The sequence below is a fragment of the Micropterus dolomieu genome, linkage group LG21 (assembly GCF_021292245.1).
Source record: "Micropterus dolomieu isolate WLL.071019.BEF.003 ecotype Adirondacks linkage group LG21, ASM2129224v1, whole genome shotgun sequence".
Lineage (NCBI taxonomy): Eukaryota > Metazoa > Chordata > Actinopteri > Centrarchiformes > Centrarchidae > Micropterus > Micropterus dolomieu.
In genome coordinates this window covers 31,419,098-31,434,460 of record NC_060170.1, presented here as the reverse complement: position 1 = coordinate 31,434,460, position 15,363 = coordinate 31,419,098, and the positions used below count along the sequence as shown (strand labels likewise).

The 15,363-nt window shown below is 41.0% G+C and overlaps 2 protein-coding genes and 1 long non-coding RNA gene across 4 annotated transcripts; 2 read left to right on the top strand and 1 right to left on the bottom strand.

Annotated features, from left to right (window-relative positions):
- The first annotated feature begins 6 nt into the window (after positions 1-6).
- lg21h12orf43 (linkage group 21 C12orf43 homolog) lies at positions 7-2,686 on the top strand. 2 transcript variants are annotated; one of them, XM_046035882.1, is made up of 6 exons: positions 7-187; positions 1,242-1,272; positions 1,435-1,533; positions 1,630-1,700; positions 1,789-1,876; positions 1,979-2,686. In XM_046035882.1, the coding sequence occupies exons 1-6, from the start codon at positions 70-72 to the stop codon at positions 2,304-2,306; spliced, it is 735 nt and encodes a 244-aa protein (XP_045891838.1). In that variant the 5' UTR covers positions 7-69; the 3' UTR covers positions 2,307-2,686. The 2 variants fall into 2 exon arrangements, with proteins under 2 accessions (XP_045891838.1, XP_045891839.1); XM_046035883.1 differs by having other exon boundaries at positions 1,398-1,533.
- Positions 2,581-8,925, bottom strand: hnf1a (HNF1 homeobox a). Its single transcript, XM_046035881.1, has 10 exons — positions 8,591-8,925; positions 7,349-7,548; positions 7,015-7,195; positions 5,479-5,681; positions 5,123-5,265; positions 4,897-5,038; positions 4,622-4,810; positions 4,434-4,549; positions 4,257-4,338; positions 2,581-3,012 (listed from the first exon to the last, which is right to left on the bottom strand). The coding sequence occupies exons 1-10, from the start codon at positions 8,875-8,877 to the stop codon at positions 2,882-2,884; spliced, it is 1,674 nt and encodes a 557-aa protein (XP_045891837.1). The 5' UTR covers positions 8,878-8,925; the 3' UTR covers positions 2,581-2,881.
- Positions 2,756-14,791, top strand: LOC123960883. The gene is made up of 3 exons (XR_006822617.1): positions 2,756-2,950; positions 4,871-5,095; positions 12,797-14,791. It is a non-coding gene; the product is annotated as an uncharacterized LOC123960883 (long non-coding RNA).
- Positions 14,792-15,363: the final 572 nt, after the last annotated feature.

Genomic DNA, 15,363 nt, shown 5'->3' with positions numbered 1-15,363 from the left:
TGACGGAAATACTACGTTACCCACAATCCTCAGCTCAAAACAGACAACACCAGCAGCACATGTTTCATCATGGCGGCCACCGCTAAAAAGATGTCTGGTGTGTCGGACGACTCCAGCAGCAGTGACGATGAAGCTCTCAGGAGATGTCGGGAGGCAGTTTGGGAAACAAGAACCGACAAGAAGAAAGGTGAAGGTGTTTCTGTTGTGACAGTAAAGCGGGAGAGACAGCTAGCTCAAAGCGCTGAAGTTAGCTTCTGCTTCTGCAGGGGAAAGTTGGGGAAGGTCCTGATCCAAAAAACACCACTTAATTCTGCACTAGATTTTCCCAGAGAGACTGAAGTTTCTTTAAAACATAGTTTCAGATTTGTGAAACCTTTATTCTATTTGTGAAAATGAAAAAAGGGCGATTTCACTGTTTTGTTAGCTTGTAGATCACATTTAACCAGGTGCAGATAAAAAAAACACCATGCCTAGAGCTGTCACATCTGGACTAGATCATTCCAGAGAAGCTAAGTTTCTTTAAAACCTAGTTTCAAATTTATGATACCTTTTATTCTATTTGTGAAAATGAATTTTTTTTTGCATGTAGACCACATTAAACCAGCTCCAAATCAAAAAACACAATGCCTAGAGCGCTTAAATCTGCACTACAATGTCCCAGAGAGGTATAGTTTCAAATTTGTGAAACTTTTATTCTATTTGTGAAAATGCATGTGTTTTTGTTGTTGTTTTTTTTTTACATATAGACCACATTAGACCAAATAAATCGCCTTTTTTCATTTTCACAAATAGAATAAAGGTTTCACATATCTGAAACTGTGTTTTGGAGAAACTTTAGCCTCTCTGGAATAATCTAGTCCAGATGTGACAGCTCTAGACAAAGTAGTTTTTTATCTGGACCAAGTCTAAAAAAAAAACAACATTTACATTTTAACAATCAAGTGCAGATTTGACAGCTAGGTATACTTTGATCTGGACCCGAGTTTCCCTTAATTTCCCCATGGAGATTGTCCTGGTGAGAGGTCCACCCCTTATCATACTTCTAATTTAGACACAGAGTTTTAATTAAACACTGGCTAAAGTTACATGACTACTTTGCTGTTTTCCTCATTGGAATTAAGAGCTCATTGTGTCGCTCGCAGCGCAACGTTACTGGTGTTAACTTTCAACCTCATTCAGACAGTATTGCGTCAAATGCGTTTTATCCACTGATAACTGCTGCTAACTTTCTTCTACCTTAGATGGGGACAGCAGTGTGCAACAGTCAAAGCGGTAAGTGTCTTTGTCAAAAGAACCATTGTTTGGAAGTAAACTGCTAGTGTAAAATAGTTTGTGCATCTCCTCACAGTCTCAGTAATGTTAGGCTATAAGTTATAACTTTAATAGTACATGTGCAGCTTTATGGTGCTGGATATTGTCTCGCTGTGCAACTAGTGTTGCTGTCGCTGCCCATGAACATGATGGCAACGAGCTCCAGGTCACCCAAGAGTTTCGAACACACGTCGCCAAAAAGTTGGGACATCTTCTTGACAGGTGAATAGTTTGATTATGTAGAGATGTCTAGCATTTTAATGGATCAGTAATTTTGTTTTTACACCTGACACTTTAAAATATGCCTGTCACTGTCAGTTGCATTACAGAGATGCAGAACGAAACCTCATCCAGTGTGAAATCAGCACAATTTGATGATAATGATGAAGGTGAAGTTACTCTTTATTTTGGTACTTTTATGCGGATTCTGCTATCTTCTCTTTAAATGTATTCATATCCATTTTTTTTTTTTTTCAGGATTTCTTCTGTTTTCAACGTCAGTCCCGGGACAGACAGCTGTGGATCCTCCAGCTCCTGTCAGGCGTCGAACTGTCCCCAGCTCAAGGTTCTTATTCTTCGTGTTCTTATTAGTGTGTGTGTTTTGTTCTAAACAACTCGATTTGTTTGTATACTCATTCATTTAACATAATTTCTCTGTTGGTCACAGTGACAGCGACAGTGAGATGGAAACGAGGCTGAGGGAGGCAGCGGTGTCTGTCAAAGACCTCTTACCTTCATCGTCGCTGCCCTCTACACTCTCAACTCCATCATCAGAAACAATAGAAAAGACAAAGAAGAAACTGACAGAGGAAGGGGAGTGCCATGTTGTTAAGAAAAAGAAGAAGAAGAGGAAACAAAAACAAGGAGAGAGTGACTCTGCAGGCTCTCCTCTTAATGCTCAAGGCAATGGTGAGCTTGGGAGCTCTGAGCAGGAGCACACGCAAGTCAAAGTAAAACGGAAAAAGAAAAAGAAGCGAGAAGATGTTTTGAACTGAATTCCTCATAATTAATCTTTCACTGTTTTGGGATGGTTCTCTGTTTTCCCTCACTGTCACAAGCTTTAAAATGATTGAAGATATAAATATTTTCCAAAACATGTCTAGTATATTTTAGGAAGCCATGTGTTTTAGGACATGCAGCACAAACACGAAAGTTCACTTCTTCGTGAAAAGTCTTTTTATACCATTTCTCATGGCTATTTTCAAAATAGTCTTTTGTCATGAAAGATACTCATTAAGAGTGTTTCAAAAAGAAAAAGCATTGCAAGGCAGTGACATAAAAAAATGCAGGTAACATGCGGTTTAAAAGTTTCAACTTCATGTACAATTTCTGAGTATCACTAAACATTTGAATAAAAAATACATTTTGATGTGGATTTTCAATTGATTGTTGTATCAAAAGTGAATCTTCTCTAATGTCGATACTTGTTCGTATTACAGTGGTACGGCATTTTAGAGAGTCTTTGAAACTCGTCCCTATGGAGTTCACACCAGAGGTAGCTGACAATCCAAAACGCCGCCACGCTCCCGAGTCCAGACAGTGAGGAGACGCTACATTGCCAGAGCAGCTTCTACTGGGCTGTAGAGACCATTTGTGTAGGAATGTAGGAGCTGATGTCTGTTGGTGAAGGCGAGAGCAGGTGAGATTGATGGCTGTCTGTCGTCTGAGAAGCGGGATACAGCTCTAGGCTCTCAGAAGAAGCTGTTGACAAGAACAAAAATGTAAATGATGTTTTTCTGGACGGCAATGCTTTTAGCAAAGTTGATATTTTTCCGCAGCGCGCAGGCGTAGAAACCCTAAAGAAACATTTAGTGCATAGACCTCATCACTTTGCTTAGAACATATGCATGTAGAGTTCAGGCTGTAAGGGTTTGAATGTTTGTTTCCTTTAGGTTCCTGCCTGTGGACATACTAGCCTGTCACTAAAATCACCCACTACATACAGTTTCCATTGAGTTAAGCTGAAAGCATGAAATGACTTACTTTTACTCATATAATAATACATGCATGCATGGTAAATATGCACATTTGCTTTCTTTTCAAGAGTTAGATGAGATTGATACCACTCTTATATCTGTCAGCCACCACCTAGCTTAGCATAAAGACTGAAAACCAGTGGAAACAGCTAGCAAAGCTCTGTCCGAAGGTACAGATGGTAGACAAATTAAAGGAAAACCCAACAACCAATCCATGCTCCTTTGCAAAGTCTACAATAGCAAGATATTCCCTCGTTTATATACACCACCTTTATTTTATCAGGTCATCTCATTGAGACATGTCTGAGAGACTCGAGTACAGCACATAGAAAGAAAAACAAAAGGACATATAGCACAAGGGACATTCACAGATGTCACTAATTCGAGTGGAAGAGGATAGTTTATGGTCTTATGGAGACAGTAGTGGAGAGCATTGTCTTTCAAAATCTTCTGTAGGTGTGAAAACTGGTGACTATGAAGGCCACAGCTTTTTATTCACTCAAGTGTGTGATGTTTCTCAACTCTTTTGTTCCAGTTTCCTGTAATTTGTCCCCCCATCTGTGACCAAATTCAGTGACTTCTTCTTGTAGTCACCTTGAGGTTGTCAGCTAAATTAATCCAACCAGTTTATTACCAAATTCTGAAGTCTTTGTGAGCCGTTTGTGTGATCCAATGTAATTAGTGAATGTCAGTTCCAACAAAATATTATTGCAGAACATTACAGTTTCTCAAATTCATCTAATACGATTACGCCATGCGGTTCATTTCGCCCACAAAATCATTGCTAAGAAGCAGCTCACAGCAACATTAATGCATTCAAGCCTGAGTGTGTGATACTTTTTGGTAAATCTGGCTCTGAAAGGGTCCAAAGTCAGTAACAGTTAGGTCCTGAAATTTTCAGAACTAGAATGATGTCATGTTGTAGTAGGATGTAGATGCAGGAGTAAAACTGTATTTACAATTGTGTACCTGCCACAGGTGTGTGCGGCTGCAGGTGTAGAGAGTCTTCTAAAGGTGGATCCGTCGGTTCATCAGATTCTGCTGTTAGAATCTACCCAAAACACAAATTAAGAAGTTTTTTTTAACCAACAATAGGATTACTCATGCCTTAACAGGCCAATCACCATCGTCAGAGCTGTCAGTTACCTGTCGGACAGCAGCGAGGCTGGTCAGCGTCCCCAGGCTGCTGCTGTCAGTGATCACCATGGCTTGAGACAGCAGACTGGACGTATGGTACTGGGGCGAATCCGACTTGTTGTACACTGTAATGAGGAACATGTGAATGGATCTTTACTTAACACGTTAAACTCATCGTTTTGATGCTGTAGCCTTACTGTGACACGGCAGCTGCGCCATGGTTGCCATGAAGGGACTGGCACCCATGTGGCTCTGGAGCTGCTGTGATATCGGCTGCTGGTGAGAGGCGTGGAGCTGCTGCTGGAATGAGATTGGCTGGAGAGTGGTGAAAGCGCCTCCCACGTTGTTGATAACGGGCACGGTCTGAGGCGGCGTGGAGGCTAAACCTGTGAATCAAGACATTGTTCTCTAAATTCCTCTTTTTTTTCTTATATATATAAAAAAAGAAAGGAGACCAGGGAGCCAATGTTACCGATGAGAAGTGAGGACTCCCCCAGGCTCATGACGCTGGGCAGCGAGGCCATGATGAGGCTCTGTGAGGAAGCAGTCGAGGCAGACAGACTGTGCAGCGAGGTCAGAGTGCTTACTGGGGGCAGTGGACCACTGCTGGACAGCTGAGACCAGAGGACAACATGGTCATGATGGTAGCAGTGCATGCAGGTTACAATAAAGTGAGTGACCACCGCACATGCTCCTACCTGCTTGTGGTTATGTGTCTCGAGGAGTGTGTGGCTGGGCTCCAGTTGGATAGGGCTGACTACAAGACGTCCCACCCTCTCCCCTCCGTTACCTCTGGCTGAGCTCACAGTGTCACACAGGATTTGGTGGCTGTATTTCACTCCTGGAAAACAAGATGTCAGGTCCCACAACACTGACAGGGTTCATATTTTACAAATACACAACACAGGTTTGGTTGATGGCCTCAAATGGCAGCATGAGGTAACTGGGAAATATGAGCATCAGTACCAGAACCAGTTCCGGCATGCCGACAAGAGTGTGCAGGTTTGTAGTTTTTACACCAAAGGTTAACAAAGACGAGACATGAGATTATTACCATGCTCAGGACTTGGTGGGAGGGCGTGGTTAGAAGAGGAGGCGGATTGGTTGGGAAAAGGTGTGTCCAGAGCCAGTTTGTGACGGAAGGCCTCTTCTTTGCGGCGGTTGGCGAACCAGTTGTACACCCGGACCTCAGTAACCAGGTTGGAGCCCAGGCCTGCAAGCTGGGAGGGAGACACCCCCCTCTGGATACACTCTGCCCTGAGGGAGGAAGAGCACACTCATACATGGCTTTACATTTGCATGCACTGTCTCTATCGAGAGTGTGGTCACCTAAATTACTATTTAACCAAAGGATTTTAGAAATGCTCTCCAAACCTTTTTTGAGGTTGACCAACCACCCACAGGTACTAAACATGCCGTAGGTGTTAGCATGTACAAAAGACAAACACACCAGGGAGCAGACGTTTTTTAATATTACATTACCAGAAGTACACTGTAAAAATTACTTAGAAGGCTCAGCGGTCTTGGATCAAATTATAATTTAAGGATAATTAAGATACGGTAAAACTTTACAATTAATAGTCCAGACTTTTATTTACTTTAATCACAGAACTCACCCTGCCTACATTTGGGACCGGCGTCTAAATGGGACAGGCCTTTAATTCCTTTCACACAAAACTCTTGATAGAAAAATGGGAAATAGGCTACTATTTATTTCGGTTCATATTTAAACCAGTATGAATATTATATGTATAAAAATTAGTTTTTATACATCCAAAGAACTTCAAAACAGGCTTCTAATTGAGACTTTTATTTATATGTCAAAACGTGTAGCCACACCAGGCCAGTAAAAGGGACGGGCATCTAATTGGGACTTGTCTTTCAACTGAAGTTTTACTGTAGCTGAAAGTTACAAAGAAACAATATAAAGTGTCCACCGTCGTGCTAGCAGCTGTGTGAGACTTGTGTACTTTTACACAATGGTGCTTTGACCTTAATGCTAACATGCTCACAGTGACTATGCTAACCTGTGTTAGCTGTTTATATCAAAGTCCTTGTAGGCAGTAGAAGTAAAACAGACCTTTACGTAAGTGGAACCACATGATTGGCTGAAAAATGTTTCCCGCTTTGGCTGTTAAAAGCAGACGATTGGCTTTCTAGCGGCCGTGATGGGCTTTCCCCATAGAGTTGTATTGAGGATGTGATTGAGTGGCGTGTCTCCTTTTTGGTATTAGTCTGTTAGCATGCTTACATCCGCTGATTAGCACTTAACGCAATTGTTGTTAGTTGGAAAAAGGTGATATGGTCACATATTTCTTTGGACCAATCCTGGTTTTGCAGTATGAGTTTTTGACTGTTGTATGTGTACATAAATACACCCTTTGGTTGTCACTAATTTTGTCATAAATAGATATTGAAATAGAGCAACACAGAGATCAGATGCTGATTTCTTTGTGGCTTTAATGACAATAATACAAAACTGACCTCACCACTCCCGCCCATGATTTGGATCTGGTTGGGCCAAACTGACGCATCAGCAAAGCTGTAACAAATAGTCACGTTTTGTCCTGGTACCATCACTATGTCCCACCTGTTACAGTCCTCCACCAACCCCTCTCTCTCCTCTTTGCTGGGGTTTTTCTGTCGTTCATAGGCGTGGAAGAGGATCTGCAGCGACGCTGGACCCCATTTGAACCTGTTCCTCCGTCCTTTCCTGGTGTCCTCTCCTTGCTCCTCCCCAGATGCAAAGCCATGTTTGGCGTTGGTAAATTCTGGAAGGGAATGGGCATTTTTAAAATGTTCCTCTTTTTATTTAATTTTTTTTTACACCTGTCTTTTAGTCTCGCACTCTCTCAGATATTTGGTGCATATTTGAAAGCAGAGATTAGGGTCTTTGTCAGCGCTACATCGGCTTGTGTACTTACGCTGGCTGATCTCCCATTGCTTCTTGACGTACCAGGTGTACAGAGCGGCTCTCTTCTGGTTCTTCATGGGTGTGCCTTTGTTGAGGTGCTGGGAGAGGTGGGACTGGTTGAGTCCTGTGGACTCCACAACCTCTCTCTGAGGGAGGTTGTGCTGCTGCATGTAGCTTTTTACCATTTTTGCAACGTGCCAGGGATCCCCCCTATTAGACAAAGACATAATTCTTGTACTTGACTACTTTATGTTTTGATGTATCCTTATTTATTTGTATATCCCTTTTTCTTTTCCCTAAATATTTATAACAGGAAAGGGCTTAACAGGCACAGTTTGTCACAACATTAGACATAAAGCATGTCCACTCAGAGGGAAGTAGAGACAGGCTTATTGACAGAGAGAGATAAGGGAAAGTACACAGGGGCAAAGTCCAGGCCTTTCAGATCACTGGAGGGGAAAAACATGTAAAAGGTTTATGAGCCCTAATTTAACACTTTCTATCAGGTCGGAAGCAGATAAAATACACCAAATTTCAAAGGTTCCTGACTTTACTAGATTCAAATTCAGCACACAAAAAACGTTTAGACATTGCTTAAGACAGTAAAGTTTAAAAAAACAACAAAATAAACATGTTTTAAACAGCTGATTAACGAGTATTTGAATACTCTCCATAAAGTTTACAGTTTGACGTGCACAGTGTACTCCAAATATCAGAAAATGGGCCTAACAACTGCATGTACAAATATCACTCATGTGTTGAGTAAACACAGCCTCACATGACCAGCCCTACTCCATTAATCTTCACCTTTGCATGTAACTTATTTATTAAGAAATGGCCACAGAATAATGATGGGGGTGGGTAATTAGTAACTAGCAAAGGAGGAACCCTCTTTAAATTCGCCTCAGAAGCCAGGCTGCAGAGAGAGAGGGACAGACAGAGAAGCAGGAGAAGGAGGGAGGAATTGGTTCAGAGAGGGGAGCCGAGCTTAAGAAGAATAAAGGAAAAGAGGGGAGGTTATCAGGTAAACTGTTGTTTCGACCCTCGGGTGATTAGTTCTGAAATACAGGAGATAAAACAGAAGAAAGGGTTCAAATACAGCGTTGATGAAGTGGTCAAGGTATTTTCAATTTTGACCTGATCAGTTCCGAGTTGGGAGGCACAGACAAAGTGCCGTGTGAGAATAGCAGTTAGTGAGAGACCAAAGTGATTTTGCTGTGGAGCTTCCAGAGAAGCGCTGGGATCTACTTACTGCAGTAGCTGGTCAACTTCAACCCTCAGTTTGGCCGCCTCTTCTGATGAAAGCTTTTCCAGCTCTCGGAATATAGGCGGTGGGAAATCCATTTCTCCTTCCTCGGAGCTCTCTCCATCCCCCCTCTCTACCTTCTCGGGGCCAGCACTCGCCCTCTCTCGCTCCAGCTCACCCATTGCTTGGACTAGGACGTCCTGGGACAGTCCAGATCCCAGCAGGGCCCAGACCAGCTGCTCCTGAAGTGCGGTCAAGCGGCTCGGCTTCGCCTTGGCTGCACTCTCTTCCATTTCTCTGATACCTTACCTCGCTACCGCCTCGCAAACAAACTCTGCTCTCATGTGCCCTACCACACTCAAATGACGGCCAGACAGCCAGCGTTGGGCTTCATTATATTTGTAGTCCCTCTTCAGCTCAAGAGGACGTATGCTTTCATTTTCCTTGGGTTGAATTTCCTTCTGATGTGTCCGGAGCTGCCTGGCTTTAGCTCTCCACCTGCTGTTTTGCTTTCAAAGGTCAATTTTCTTTTTTTTAACCTTCCTCCTCTTCACCCCCTCCTCCTTACATGCGCCCTGTGAACTTTGTCCCCACTCCCTCAGTCCCCAACAGTGACCAAAGTGCACTTTAAAAACAATGAATAAACATAAGGGGATGTTACAGTTAAATGCATGACTACAGAGGCAACAGAACACCTCTCAAAGCAGACAAAGAAAACAAACAAAGAGAGCATGACGGAAAAGTTTTACGGTGCATTTATATAGGGGTGGATCTTTCTGATTTCACAGCGAAACATGTTTGGGACACAGAGAGAAGCTTTTCTTCCCCTTGTTGTTTTATTAATTATGGATACTTCAAACTTTAATGTTGAAGCATGTAGTTAAAAATGTCATAATAAATGCACAGACCAACGTTACATTAACTGAGCAAAAACCGTAGACTGAATGGCTTGATTTGTCCTACGCGCCACTAGAGAGCGCTGTTGTGCTGTTTCTATGTAGAGCGTGAGCTCCATCTGTTAAGAGAACAAGAGAGGAGCAAGAGATCAACATCGTGTCACTTCTGAAGATGTGTTTATATAACTTATTTAATTATTAAGATCTTTTACTTAAGTAAAAGTACCGAGAACACACTGTAAAAATACTCTGTAATATTTATATACTGTATATATATACAGTGTATATATGAAAATCCCCCTCTCACCCCTTGCTGGGTGGTATGTGTCATCCTCAAGCTCGGGTCCTCTACCAGAGGCCTGGGAGTTTGAGGGTTCTGCGCAGTATCTTAGCTGTTCCTAGGACTACAGTCTTCCTCTGATGTTTTACCTGGAATCTGCTGTATCCACTCTCCCAGTTTGGGGGTCACAGCCCCCAGTGCTCCGATTACCACTGGCACCACTGTTGCTCTTACTCTCCACATCTTTTCTAGCTCCTCTTTCAGCCCTTGGTATTTCTCAAGCTTCTCGTGTTCCTTCTTCTTGATGTTGCTGTCGCTTGGGATCGCCACATCTATCACTGCAGCCTTCTTCTGCTGTTTGTCGATCAACACGATGTCTGGTGTGTTAGCCATCACCAGTTTGTCAGTCTGGATCTCGTCCAGGATCTTAGCTCGATTATTCTCAACTACCTTAGGAGGTGTCTTCCATTTTGACCTTGGGACTTCCAGCCCATACTCATGGCAGATGTTTCTGTACTCTATGACAGCTACCTGGTTATGGCCTTCCACGTTCGCACTTCCTGCCTGCATCTTTACACCCTGCTGTTATGTGCTGTACTGTCTCAGGGGCATCCTTGCACAGTCTACACCTGGGGTCCTGTCTGGTGTGGTAGACCCCAGCCTCTATTGATCTTGTACTGAGTGCCTGTTCATGTGCCGCCATGATTAGTGCTTCTGTGCTGTCCTTCAGTCCAGCCTTTTCCAGCCACTGGTAGGATTTCTTGATATCAGCCACTTCTTCTATTTGTCTGTGGTACATGCCGTGCAGCGGCTTGTCTCTCCATGAAGGTTCTTCGTGTTCCTCGTCCTCACCCTCGGGTTTCTGCTTCCTGAGGTATTCACTAAGCCCTTCATCTTTGAGGACCATCTTCCTGATGTACTCCTGGATCTTTGTATTTCATCTTGGACAGTGGTCTTGACACTCACTAGCCCTCGGCATCCCTCGCTACGCTTAGTGTACAGTCTCAGGGTGCTGGATTTGGGGTGAAACCCTCCATCCATTGTGAGGAGCTTTCTTGTCTTGATGTCAGTGGCGTCTATCTCCTCCTTTGGCAGTTTATTAGTTTATTATACCAGCGGGGTATCTGATGACTGGCAGGGTATGTGTGTTGATGGCTCGGATCTTGTTTTTCCCATTCAGCTAACATACTGCATTGAAAAGTAAAAATGTCCCCTGTGACTGTTATACTATTATATCATTTGAATATTACAATTTTCTATCTATCTCTTTGGTTTGTGGAGATTCTGAAAATAGTGAGAAATGTCGATAAAGTAACTTGGAGCTAAAAATACAATATGTACCTCTGAGATGTATTGGAGTAGAAGTAGCAAGTACCAAAACTTAAGTAAAGCAAGTGTACTTAAGTACTCAAATTTGTACATAAGTACACCATTTGACTTAATGCACTTAGTTACTTTCCAGCCATGGTGTGTATTTATGTGTGTATGCAGATACTTAATGACACAATAACACAATGTAAAAATTAAGCCCTGCAGTTAAAATCTTACTTCAATAAAAGTATTATCATTATCAGCAAAATTTAGCGTAATTGAAGTAAAAGTACTTGTTCCAAAGAAATTTTGGCTCCTGTGACTGACACATTATTAAATATTATATTAGTAGAATGTGAAAACTGATAAATTAATGTGAATACTCCAAAACAAGTCAAAGTCCTTCAGTTAAGATCTTACTTGGAGCTACTTTAAACCACTTTATATGCATTTAAAAGGTTTAGTAGTTGTTCAAACCTAAAGGTCGGGCCTCCTCCACAGGGTCACAAGATGTCTGTATTCATTTTTTGAAGTATCTAACTTTTACTTTTTAGTGAAACATTGGAGAGTTTTAGTTCTTTGGGCCTCAAACTGTTATTTAAATGAAACCATGTGAGAAGTTTAGAGGGGAAATGTCTCTTTGTTGGAACTGAAAGAGATCGGCAACGTGACAAGGAGCCCTGACGAGACACTAGTTTAATATAAGGGTCTGCAAATTACTGGTTTAACCTTAACAATGTTTAAGTTTATTACCGTAAAACTTAAATTAAAAACTTAGTCCCAATTAGACTTCTTTCTCTTTTACTGGCCTGGTGTAGTTCCACATTTTGACAAATAAACGCAGGCCTCAATTAGATGCCTGATCTGGTTTTTAATAAAGAAGTTCTCTGGATTTATAATACCCCTTAAAGCCCACCAGGTGGCCCGATTGAGCTTGTTCTAAGCTGCTTAGATCACACATTCAAGTATAAATGTTAAAACTTTTGTAATTTTATGGAGACAATTCAGATTTACCAGTATGGTAAACACGAGCTATGAAAAAAGCCTAATTGTTTATACAAGTAATATTCATACTGGTTGAAATAGACAGTTTAATAGTAGCATATTTGCCATCTTTACTGAGTTTTTTGCGAAAAGAATTAAAGGCCTGTCCCAAATAAAAGCAGTGATTTAAGCAAATAAAGTTTCACCATATATGTAAAATTTCAATCCGAAGGGTGACTAGCTGTCAAGTAAATGTTGAGTAAAAAGAACAGTGTTTATCGTTAAGTGTAAAGTAGCATAACATACTGAAGTTATTGTAAATACAAGTACCTGTAATATTAAGTAATTAAGTACAACTAAGTTACTTTCCTTTACTGGTAAGATGTGTGTTTGTACATATGATCTAAATTTCTATTCTCACTTTGTATATGTAGTTTTACTTTTTATTGTCCTTGTTAAGCACTTTGTAATCTTTGTTTTTTTTTAAAAGTGTTACATAAATAAACTCACCTGTTGATATTTTAACTATGTTTATCTCCCTCTCATGTTTATTTTACCACTCATCCCCCCAAAGACGCATCTTTCCTTTTACTTTCAATCCAATTGATGTTCTTAAAGACCCGCTAACTGTGAGCATGTTTCAACAGGCGGTGTTGGTGTTCAGAATTGTTTACACAGACTCTTTATGTTATGTTAAGTTTATTGATGTCCAAATTCAAGATTTTTTTTTTGTCTTGGCAGGAAGTTGGCAGAAATGAGAAGTTGGAAGTGGACTGGAAAGGAAAGAGGGCAAACTGAATGGAGGGGAAACCTTTGAGAGTTAATGCAGTCCTTTATCTTTTCTCTCTCTCTTTCAGTGTAAAACGCTCACTTTCTTTGCCTGGGATCACCTTATACCATTCTCAGGTTCAGCCTATCAGCACCTTTTTGTGTAGCGCTCTTGTTACCCCACCCCACCCTTGGGAAGATGGCATTATACTGTATTTGGAAGGGTAACAGAGCTCCCTCTATCTCACTGAGACATGCCACTGACCTGTAATTAAGTCCCATTGTACTATTCAGAGAAAACTCCTCACCAAAATGGACAGAGGGCAATGTGTGTGGATTTCCAACAGCTCAGATAGCGCTGTGACTAATGCTCCACCACACAAGCTGGGTTTATCAAAATGGACCACATGCAGTACACATTAGAGCTCGCATTTTCCCTCTCCAGAGAACTCAAAGCTATGTTGATTGGTAATGAGATACAATCCACACTGTCCATCTCTCATTAGTGAGCCATTGCTGGCTTTCTCTATCTGTGTTCTCACCGCTCGCTCTGTCTCTGCCTCAGCCTAGTGGTCCCCCTCTCCACCCCGTCCCCAACCCTGCCATTCAACCCCATTGATCATGCATGCAGAAATTTAACACACCCCTTAATTCCTGTCCAAATAGCCCCTCTGCCACTTCCAGAGCTTCATCTGCCCGCCTGTAGAGGTTAGAGTATGCCTGTGTGAGGGGCAGGACACTGGCTGCAGCACTCAGCGAGGATAAAGTGTGTTGGAGAGGACAATCACAAGTCTAAATCTGTGCCCAAACATCCTGCGTTACACGCTCCGAGCTTGTAGTGTTGCTCTGATTGATCGTGTTACAGGTGCGTGTGTGTGTGTATTTTGGAGACAAAACCAGCACTTTGAGTGCGTTGTAATGTCAGTATCCTAATATCCAGACGTCACAGTCCAAACATTTGCACCAAACTCGGAGCCTCCATTTTACACCCACCGTAAGTCAAAGCTGGCATTGTCTTTGAGTGGCCCAGGCCATTGATTGGCCTTAACATTGGTTACCAGGTCACATGTTGAGTCAGTGTTGGGAAGATTAGCGGGAGCTGCTGGCTTTGGAACTAATTAAATACTTAAACCCCAGCAATGAATGAGCACACAGCGCACAAACCTCCTGTTATACCACATTGCATAAGCTGGTTTGCAGAATGCAAGGTGTCTTAACACAGACGAACATGTTGCTGGTGATATCCAGCACTGATACAAATTAACTTGATTACAGTTAAGATATTAGTTAATAGATCAGTGATACAAGAGGAGTGGAAAATACCACAGAGTAATTGTATAACAAACCATTTGTTATTCAGGCGCCTCAGACACTTTTAGAGCCTGTGGGTGTATTAAAGGAGTAGTTTGACTTCATATTAGAGAAACATTTGCTTCATTTTGGCTTAATAATATTTAAACAGGCTACTAGAAACTTGGCGAAATTTTCCATGAACACTGCACTGTAAGGACAATGTAAGATTTACAGAGTAATTGACAAAATTGCCTGTTATAAAACTCGTGTCTGTAGTAACCATGATTTTTTTTTAGATTGAATTAATAGCACATGATATTACTTTCATGAAAGAAACACGTGTGTCAGAGATGTTTGCAGGACTTTTATTGCAATCTTTTTTAATGTTTGCCTTTTTTAAAGACCTCACAAAACCGGTAAAGAGACAATTACAGATTAGTTGTTGTCCCTGTAAACTGTCCATGTTGACGCTTCTTATCTGAACGAGAATGGAAATTGTGTCAAATTAGTCACAATTAATCAGAACGTGAGAGGAAGTAAGGAGATTCTGCCTTCACAATAAAGGCTTAATGTCACTTAGAAAAGTACATTGATGTTGAAAATCTCAGACTCAGTTTTAAATTACTTATGGTTCAGATTGTATTTTGACATCTGTAGGACTGTTTTGCAAGTGTTTCCTTTCAATTCAGTCAGTAAAGCTCTTTGTAAAATATGTTTTTAATCTTTATCATTATTAAAAGCTATTTTTTTAATTACATAGCATCATAGGAATATTTTGTTGATATAAACTATTTATAAAATATATTTTATAAATAATAAACTTGTAATATATTGTGTTTTGAATACATTAATATCAGAATGGGACAACTTTGTGACTTTGCTTGTTAATTTATGTGAAATCGGATTCTGAAATACTGTATTTATAGGTTTATTAATCAGCAATGAAGAGTAGAAAAATGTCTCTTTATATGGGAAAAGGTCTTCATTCACTGATTGACTGTTGGATACCTCATATTGTTTCATAACAGTTAGTTTACTCATTTGGCAGACGCTTTAATCCATAGAGACTTACATTTGAGGAACAACATACAAGCATCCATAAAGAATCAATAAAGTCTACAAGTGACACTAGATACTACTAAGAACAGCAAGCTATACTGTGAAATTTAAGTGGCTGTAATGCATTATGCTACTTACTTTCAGATTGCTTATAAATATGTTAGCAATAAAGAATACTAAAATTTTAA

Bases quoted from the DNA above. Each gene is read 5' to 3' on its own strand.
- lg21h12orf43 (XM_046035882.1), top strand. From the start codon at position 70: ATGGCGGCCACCGCTAAAAAGATGTCTGGTGTGTCGGACGACTCCAGC. The intron at 188-1,241 runs GTGAAGGTGTTT...CTTCTACCTTAG, and splicing joins AAGAACCGACAAGAAGAAAG to ATGGGGACAGCAGTGTGCAA. The intron at 1,534-1,629 runs GTGAATAGTTTG...TGTCACTGTCAG, and splicing joins TTGGGACATCTTCTTGACAG to TTGCATTACAGAGATGCAGA.
- hnf1a (XM_046035881.1), bottom strand. From the start codon at position 8,877: ATGGAAGAGAGTGCAGCCAAGGCGAAGCCGAGCCGCTTGACCGCACTT. The intron at 5,266-5,478 runs GTAATAATCTCA...CTTGTTTTCCAG, and splicing joins CCCACCAAGTCCTGAGCATG to GAGTGAAATACAGCCACCAA. The intron at 5,039-5,122 runs GTAGGAGCATGT...CTCTGGTCTCAG, and splicing joins AGACACATAACCACAAGCAG to CTGTCCAGCAGTGGTCCACT.